At 51.9% G+C, this 8973-nt stretch overlaps 2 protein-coding genes across 2 annotated transcripts; both read right to left on the minus strand.

The window, feature by feature from the left end:
* Window positions 1-283: 283 nt before the first annotated feature.
* Window positions 284-4528, minus strand: ZGLP1 (zinc finger GATA like protein 1). Its single transcript, XM_079114736.1, has 5 exons — window positions 4402-4528; window positions 3446-3811; window positions 1318-1391; window positions 878-971; window positions 284-557 (listed from the first exon to the last, which is right to left on the minus strand). The coding sequence occupies exons 2-5, from the start codon at window positions 3688-3690 to the stop codon at window positions 428-430; spliced, it is 543 nt and encodes a 180-aa protein (XP_078970862.1). The 5' UTR covers window positions 3691-3811; window positions 4402-4528; the 3' UTR covers window positions 284-427.
* A 388-nt stretch (window positions 4529-4916) lies between these two features.
* On the minus strand, window positions 4917-8942 carry FDX2 (ferredoxin 2). Its single transcript, XM_079114735.1, has 5 exons — window positions 8768-8942; window positions 8626-8680; window positions 8319-8425; window positions 5590-5677; window positions 4917-5347 (listed from the first exon to the last, which is right to left on the minus strand). The coding sequence occupies exons 1-5, from the start codon at window positions 8901-8903 to the stop codon at window positions 5191-5193; spliced, it is 543 nt and encodes a 180-aa protein (XP_078970861.1). The 5' UTR covers window positions 8904-8942; the 3' UTR covers window positions 4917-5190.
* Window positions 8943-8973: the final 31 nt, after the last annotated feature.

An 8973-nucleotide genomic window follows, 5' to 3' on the forward strand; every position in this document is an offset into this window, starting at 1 on the left:
GCCCTGCATACAACCTTGTGCTGAATGAATGTGGTTAAGTCTTGTGTTGGTCTGTATATAAAACTGTGTGTGTGTGTGTGTGTTCCTCACAAGTCCAATGAAACACCTGCCCCCATCTTCCCAGGATGGGGGAGGAGTGCAGGAAGGTATCCAGGATGGGATTCCCAAATCACACTGCTCTGAGTAGCTCAGGCTTTATCAAAGTATTCATAGCAATAACAATAATCATGGCTAAGTTCCTTTATTTGGGGTACAATCAAGCCTGATTGGAGAAAGGGCCGAGTCAGGGGGCCTGGGGACTGAGACCTGGATATTCCTCCTGGGAGAGACAGGAGACAGGCTTGATCTTTCCTCACTCCTAGGAATTCTGCCCATTCTTCCCCTGGGGAAACTGAGGTAGAACCAGGTCAGCTGAGTGCAGAAGAGCTTACATTTCCTGAGTTGGGTCTTGGTGGGGGTCCATGGACAGCCCACACCTGCCACACAGCTTCTTGGGCTGGACACTTTTCCTGGGCACCAGCCAGCAACTAGAACAGCGGGTACCATATTTCTTGTACCTGGGGTGGAGACACAAGAAATTATCATTCAAGATGTAGCAGGGAGGGCTGGGGTTGTGGCTCAGTGGAAGAGCCCTTGCCTGGCATGTGTGAGGCACTGGGTTCGATTCTCAGCACTACATATAAATAAAAAAAATAAAGATCCATCAACAACTAAAAAATGTATATATATTAAAAAAAAAAAAAAAAAGATACAGCAGGGGCCCAGAAACCATCATGGAGAAGCCATTTTCCTCAAGAGGTGCCTCTTCTTCCCAGATCCCCGCACACTGGCTAGGCACAGTGGGGCGCCCCCCAAATCCCTCCTCCATGCTGAGGACCTGATACCACAGGCATTGCAGAGAGGGGTCCCATCTTCAGCATCTCTCCAGAGTGGGGTCCTCTGGGTCCTACAGGAGGCACAGCATCGTGGAGCTGGAGGTCAGAGGTCAAAGGGCAGAGGTCAGAGCCAAGAGTCTGAATTCAAGAGACCTGTGGAGGTAGGGCATTTTGTGGGGGTCTTTGCGAAGGCCCTACCTGGGCCAGCCTTGGGTGCTGTTAAAGATGGAGGGAAAGCCAGGAAGGGAGACAGATGGTACAGCTCAGCAGAGGAGGAAGCTGGGGGTGGGGTGACTCAGCCTGAAGGGAGGGGTACACTCCAAATCCTCCTGGGCAGGTCTAAATGGGGAAGCGGGGTGGGGAAGGGGGCAGGGAGACAGACAGGGAGGACAGGAAACTGGTCCCCCCAAATATTTATAGCTCTCACATCTTCAGGACTCACCCAAGGCCTCGCTGCCTCCAGGGTTGGGTTCAGGGGCACTGGCAGAGCTTGTGGGTGGTCCCTGAGAGTGACTGCTGCAGGGTGGAGAAGGCATTAGCACTTGGGGATCCGCATCCTGTCCCTGGCAGCACCCCATGAACACTTATGAAGGTATCAGGCACCCCTTGAGGAGACATCCAGAGTCTGAAAACCATGGCTCTGTCCCCCACTAGTAGCAATAATACTATTTTAAGGGGTAGTATCCTTGGATACAAGGTTTAAATCCCAGTTCTCCCCCTTCCTTGCTGTGTGACCCTGCACAAGCTATGTCACCCTCTAGGCTTCAGTTTCCTAATCTGTAAAACGGGCCTCGAAGGCTTCAGTGAGCCCATGGACATCAAGTGCTGCCTGTTGCCAGGGTGGTAGTGATGTCTGTAATCCCAGCAACTCAAGAGGCTGAGGCAGGGTGGCAGGTTCAAGGCCAGCCCGGACAATTTAGCAAGACCCTGTCGGAGAATAAGAATAAGAGGAGGAGGAAGAGAAAGGACTGAGGATGTGGCTCAGTGGAAGTGCCCTGGGCTCCATCCCCGGAACCAAAATATAAAAGTGTTGCCTGTAACTTTTTTTTGGTACTGGGGTTGGAATCCAGGGTCACTTAACCACTGAGCCACATTCCCAGCCTTTTCTTTTTTTTTTTTTGCAGCAAGGTCTTGCTAAGTTGCTTAGAGCCTCACTTTCGGGGAAAGTATGAACAGCTGCCCTCAGTATGGTTCAGCCTGATTGATAGGGGACCAGGTCTCTGGGGGAGGTGACTGCCTCAGTAGAGACGGAGGCAGGGCTGGACATGGCACTGGCCTGAGGTCTTAATCAGACTGAGCCATCCCTAACGTGGAAGGACTGACCCCCAGCGTACCTGCCTCCCAACACTGGTCTGTCCTTCCTTCCTTCCTTTCTTTCTCCCCCACCCCCTTCCTTTCTTTTCCTTGTGGTGCGCTGGGAATTGAACCTAGGGCCTTGCAGATGCTAGGCAAGCACCACCACTGAGCCACATCCCAGCCCCCATCAGTGTTCTTGTCATTTCTTATACGTACACAACAGCCCTCCCTATTCAGGGGTTCTGCATCCAAGACTACAACATTGTCTTAGTACGCAGGAGGTCCTGGGTTCCATCCCTGGCATGGTAAAAACAAAACTGGTCAGGCGCTGTGGCGCACACCTGTAATCCCAGCGACTCGGGAGGCTGAGGCAGGAGGATCATGAATTCAAAACCAGCCTCAGCAACTTAGTGAGGCTCTAAGGAACTCAGTCTCTAAATAAGGTACCAAAAAAGGGCTGGGGATGTGGTTCAGTGGTAGAGCGCCTCTGAGTTCAATCCCCGATGCAAAAGAAAAGAAACAAAGCCAACCAAACAAAAACACCCTGTGGATTGAAAATATCCGGGGAGAGGGAAGGGAGTAAGAATGGCAGTAGAATGAATCAGACATTATTACCCCGTGAGCATATGATCACACAACCAGTGTAACCCTCCATCACATACAGTCAGAATGAGAAGCTACACCCTTCTACGTACGATGTGTCAAAATGCTCTCCACTGTCACGTATAACTAATTGGAACAAATGAAAAAAGAAAATATTTAGGGAAAAAACCCACATATGTACTAAACACATGCAGCCTTTTTTTGTCATTCCCCAAATGATACGGTATAACTATTTACATAGCCTACATATACCGTATGAGGTATTTTAAGTCATCTCGGGATGACTTAAACTACATGGGAAGCTGGACACAGTGGCTCACACCTGTAATCCCAAGCACTCTGAGGCTGAGGCAGGAGAATCACAAGTTTGACGTCAGCTTGGGCAACTAGGGGATCTAAGAAGGACTGAGGGTGTAGCTCTGTGGTAGAGTACCTCTGGGTTAAATCTTCAATACCCCCCAAAATAAATAAAAATAAAAAGGGCTGAGAATGTAAAGTGCCCTGATTTCAACCCATACCACAAAGATAAAATAAATAAAACAAAGTATAGGGTTGTACATGGGTTCTATGCAAATAGCACAGCATTTTCTGTAACATTTGGATAGTTACAGGGGTCCCAGAACCAGTCCCGAGGCTACTGCCAAGGGTGCCCTGCCCCAGTCAGCCCCTACCTGTAGGTGGGCAAAATCTGCAGGCTGGAGTCCGGCTTTATCTGAAAAGTCAGAGTCACTCCCTGGAACTTGGGGTCTGCTCTCTCAGTGCCCCGGCAGGGGTGCAGCTGTTTCCGAGGTCTTCTCCCTGGTGGGGCTGGAGGAGGCTCAGGGGACACCATGCTGCTGCACTTCTGGCTGACTGGGGTCTGCATGTTCTTGGAATTCCTGGCCATAGTCAAGGGGCCCAAAGTCCCCCGGGTCATTGGCCCCCAGCAGGGTCCCAGAGCCTGGGGGTCCTGAGTGGGGGGCAGGGCCAGCCCCTCTTCTGTCTCTTGAAGGATGCCCAGGGCGGTGATGGAGTCCTGGCATGCAGGCCAGAGGGAGCTGTGGACAAGAGGCCAGCTGACTTCCCACTGCCCTGGGGGATTCTCAGATCCAGAAGGCCTGGGGTCCTCCCTGCTAATAGTGCCTCTGAGGAGGTCAGCACGGCCTGCTCAGCACGGTCAGCACACTCCTTCCTAGGTTGCTTCAAAGTTTAAAAGTTACAAAGTAATTGCGAACACAAGCATGCCAGGTGCTGTTCTCAGCCCTAATTAACCACTTCATCCACCCAGCAGCTCAGGGAGCAGGGACTTACCCTAGGTGACCAGACCAGGGTTTCTGACTTCTGTGTACAGGACTCACTGACTGTTATCACTGTGATTTCTGCCTATATCATTGATATGTTGGCCTCCATAACCCGTGGATGACCCTTGGTGGTGCCCACATGGGCCAGGGATTTAGGGAGGTGTGAAATTGCACAGTCTCAGCGCCTAGAAGATCTTAAGTGTCCCTAGAGACCAGAACCTTTTTGAAGTACCAGTAACTAACATGGCAACCTCTGGATAACCTCAAGAACAAGAGGTCATGACCCTGTGGCCACTGGGCCGGGTGAAGTGTCAGCGGGGTCGGGGAAGGCGATGAGCCTCACGCACCTGCCACTGCGCCTGGAGCATCCCGCGGGCCTTGGCTTCTGGCGGTCGTAGGGTCTTGGCGATTCCGATTCCACGTCCACATGCAGACGGCGAGGCGCCAGGAGCTCTCCCAGCCGCACGAGGTCGGGGGCTGCGGTAGGAGTCGTGCCTCCGTTCCGCCCCACCCCCAAGGATAAACCCTGATGATGGGCCCCACCTGGGGTGGAGGGCCCTGGGGGCGTCCTGAGAGTGATGAGCCCCAGCTGGGAGGGGCGGGCCTCGGAGTCCCCTCAGTGATGCCTCGCAATCCTGGTTTTATTCAGGTCACCTGCACACCAGGGCCCAGGGCGGCCTCCACCCCTCCAAATCCCTCCGCAGACCTTGCCACACTAGCATCCTGCCTAGGAAGAGGGGGATCCCGGGTCTGTGCCTCAGATCCCCAGTGCATCTCCTGCTGCGGGGACAGGAGAGCTGGGGTTCCAGCAGATGCGGCTGTAGAACGTGGGCTCCCCCAAGGACACTCGACATGCTGGGCATCTATGAGACAGTTTTATTGCAGCTCCAATTTGAGTCCACCTCTGCTCACACTCCCATTCTCAGGGGTTTGGGGATGGCACCCCAAGTAGGGGCCCTGTCCCCTCCAGAGTCTGGACATAGTGATCTCTCCCAAGCAGGGCCTCTGGCCTTCACCGTGCTTCTGACATCTCTCTCCGGCCTGTTCGTCCTCCGGGCTGGACTGGCGGCTTGACTACTCCTTCAAGTCCTGGCCCTGGGGCCATGGTAGTGTGGGGGACAGTCCTGCTGCCCATATCAGTGGGGCTTGGGGACATGGCCATCCACATAGAAGTTCCTGGTGATCTTGGGCAGGGTGAATTCTGCCCCTTCCAGGTCAGGGGTCAGCACAATCTGGCAGCCCAGGCGGGAATTCTCCTGGAGGAGGGGGGCCATATCCAGCATGTCGTCCTCCCTGGGCAATGAGTGCAGCGGTTAGCCGTCCACACACTGGCCAGGTGGTGGGAGACTGGCAGCCCTGGGATGGGCGGTTGACCAAGTACACTGGGGAATGGGGAGAGGGGTGGCTCCCCTTCCAGCAAGGGGAGGTGAGGAGAAGAGCTAGGGCTGTCCTCCCCTGTGACCCTCTGGACATGGGGACCTGGCAGCTCAGCAGCTGCACCCTGAGGCTTAGAGCCTGCGGTCTGCCCTGCTCACCTCTCCTCAGGGGGAGGCAGAAGATCCAGGTGTGCCTCACTCACGTACACGTGGCAGGTGGAGCATGCCAGAGAGGCTTCGCAGGCTCCTGGGGGCAGGAAGTGAAGGGACCTGTTGGCAAGGGGCCCGGCCCTTTGTTTCGGGCCTCAGCTCTCTCTCCAGGACTTGCGCGCACCCTGTCACTTGAGTGATTAGTTGTTCCCGAGCTGCCTGCAGGCTTTATGGAAGCATGTCCGGTGTCTTAATTCCCAAGAACTCCCCAGCTGACCCAGGACCTGGCTGGGTGTGTGGAACCAATAACGAGCATGGATGTGACTTCAGCAAAGCCGAGGGGAAAGGCTAGGCAGGTTCCCTGTATGAGCCCTTGCTGTGACTCTGTGCTAGGCTAGTGTGTCCCTATCTCCTTCCTGCTCCCAGAGGATATCCTGGCTCATTCAGGAAGAAGGGAGAATGGGTCAGAAGTAAGGATTGAGAGATAGAACTTAGGGTTTTTCTGCTATCACTTGCTCTTGGAAATACTCCTGAACGCTCTGATCAGTCACCAAGAACTGTGCTTGGAAGATAATGACTTTCTTGGCCTAAAACTTTCCAAAGGGTTTCACGCCCAGAATAAAATCTAGACTTCTCTACTTAGTCCTTGGGATTCCTTCTTCCCCTCATTCATCCCACTTCAATCACACTGACTCTCTTGATGGCCACTCTATTACCCAAGTTCATCCCCACCTCAGGACCTTTGCACTTGCTGTGTCCATGACCTGGCATGATCTTCTCTCCACTCTTTCCATGGATGAATGCTTCTTTTCTCTGGGGACTCAACTATTCCCTGAGTCCCCCAACTCCTATTTCTTGCCCCTCTCCCCCTTTTAATTTTGTGTACCATTTACACCACAAATAACTTTTCTTTCTTTTTGAGATGGGATTTTGCTATGTTGCCCAGGCTGCTCTGTAGCTCCCGATCTCAAGCCATCCCCCTTCGCTTCCCAAATACCCAGGACAATAAGCAAGCATCACTGTGCCTGGCTTATCTGTAGCCACCTTAATCTCTGGGTTTACCTGTTCCCTGTCACTCTGCCCTCCCTCTCTCTGTACCATGTGCCAGGTATGAAGTTCTACTAAATACTGTTTCATCCTCACAGCATCCCAGTGAGATGGCAACTAAATCATCTCATTTTACAGATGAGGAAATAAGAGGCCCAGGGAAGCTAAGTACCTCGCTCAGGAACACACAGCTGTTACGAGGCAAGATTTGAATACAGGATACTTCCCTCTAAAACTGATGTTCCAAACTCTGTTCTGGTTCTGGCTGTTGGATTCTAACACATAACTGCTTCCATGGTAGGTAGGCCTGCTATAGCCTTTCAATATCCCAACAGGGGGCTGGGCTGTGGCTCAATGGTTAAGCACTCTCTTAGCTGTGTGAGGCACTGGGTTCGATTCTCAGCACCACATACAAATAAATAAATAAAAGAAAGGTCTATCAACATCTAAAGAAGTATTTAAAAAAAAAAAATTCCAACGGATCCTTTAATGATTGGATTAGACTTTTTTTTTTTTTTTTTCTCCCTGTACTACGTATTGAACTCTGGGGTAATCATTGAACCACATCCACAGCCCTTTTTATTTTTTGAGGAATAGTCTCACTAAGTTGCTTAAGGCCTCTCTAAATTGCTGACGCTGGCTTTGAACTTGTGATCCTCTTGCCTCAGCCTCCAGAGTCACTGGGATTAAAGGCAGGTGCCACCTCACCTGGACTAAATTATATTTCTTAGTGCAGCCTCCCAACAAATGAACCCCGTAAATTTTTCTTAACACAACCCTTCCCAGTTGGTTATGATTTAATATGTTTGTTCTTGGGATTATTGTTACTATTAAGCTTAAATTGGTGTGAGATGACAGAGGCCTTATCTGTTTTGTACACTGTTACCTAACACACAGTAGGTATTCGTTATTCACAGAAGGGCAGCACCGATTAGGAGTCAAATAGGCTGGATGTGGACCTAGTTTTGCCACTTACTTAATTTTGGGATGGGTCTACTTAAGCTGAGGTTCAGTTTCTTCATCTGTAAAATGGAATAAATCTCTTCTATCGCATAAAGTTCTCATGAAGATTCAGCCAGTTAACATGTATTAACGTGATTAATTTGTTATTATTTTTCCTTCAACAAAAGCTGATTTAATACCTGTTACATCTAAGTACCATGCCAGGCAACAGATAAGCATGAACAAAGTGAACAGGGTCCCTGACGTCACTGCAAAGATGACAAGGAAGGAAACAGAACAGTAAGAAGTGCTATGAGGGTGACTGGGATGGAGACTTTAGCTGGGCTGAGGGCAATGGCAGTGCCAGGAAGATGACATTTGCATAGAGATTTGAAGGATGAGAAGGAGCCAAAACGTCTGCTGAACTAGGGCTTCTGACACAGAAACAGAAAATACAGAGGTTCTGAGGCAGGAAAGAGCTTGGCTGTTTGAGAAATCAGTGTGGCTAGAATGGAGGAGTGAGTGGGAAGGGATCACAAGCTCCTAGAGGCAGTTCTGGTGGCCTCTAATAATTGAGTACTGGGAAAGGAATGAGGTCGTGGTGAGGAACTGGGATTTTAGTACATATTTGGTGGTAAACCCAGGCGGATTAGTCAATGGAGGGGCATATCTGTTTTGTCGTGATTAAAAAAAAAAAAAAAAAAAAAAAAGGACAAGGGCCTCCACAATTTCCTGCGCTTGGCTCCTACCTTCCAGGTCCACACCGTGGCGCTGGGCCAGATGGAGAACATTGTCCCCGACTCTGCCGCTCACCGGGATCCGCTGGCCTGACCGGTCTACGAAGACTACGTTCACCCTGGGGATAGATGAGGGTGCAAATGTCAAACTGGACCATGGGCTCTGGGGCCGCATAGAATCTAGGGTTAGGGGCAAGACAAACAGGTAGATATTGAGTAGGGCAAGGCAGAAAAAGGGCCCCGGGATGAAGTTGCAGAATAGGGCGGGAGTCGGGAGCCTCATGGAACGGGAACGAGGAACTCGGCCCCGCACACTCACACGTCCCCTGGCCGCTCAGGGCCTCCCGCCTCTTCCTCTCCTGCCGGGCGCGAGCCTAGAAAACACGGTTAGGTGAGCGGCTGCGTCCCGCTCTGCCGGCGTCAGACTAGCTGACGCAGTCTGCCCCAGGAGCCCTGGATACCTGTCGTCCAGAGTTTCCTGGCTCCCGCCAGCGCCACCACCTCCCTGGACCTACTCCACCAGGAGCCCCTGGCCACCCGCAGCAAGACCCTGGCATTCACGCCGCCCCGGGCCATGGAGGCGGCCATGAGGGGCATCACGTGACCGGGCGACTGAGCATGCGCACTGCGGTACAAGCGACCAAGAGCCCGTAGTTACCCAAATATA

This window comes from Sciurus vulgaris, assembly GCF_902686455.1.
Source record: "Sciurus vulgaris genome assembly, chromosome: 16".
Taxonomy (NCBI): domain Eukaryota; kingdom Metazoa; phylum Chordata; class Mammalia; order Rodentia; family Sciuridae; genus Sciurus; species Sciurus vulgaris.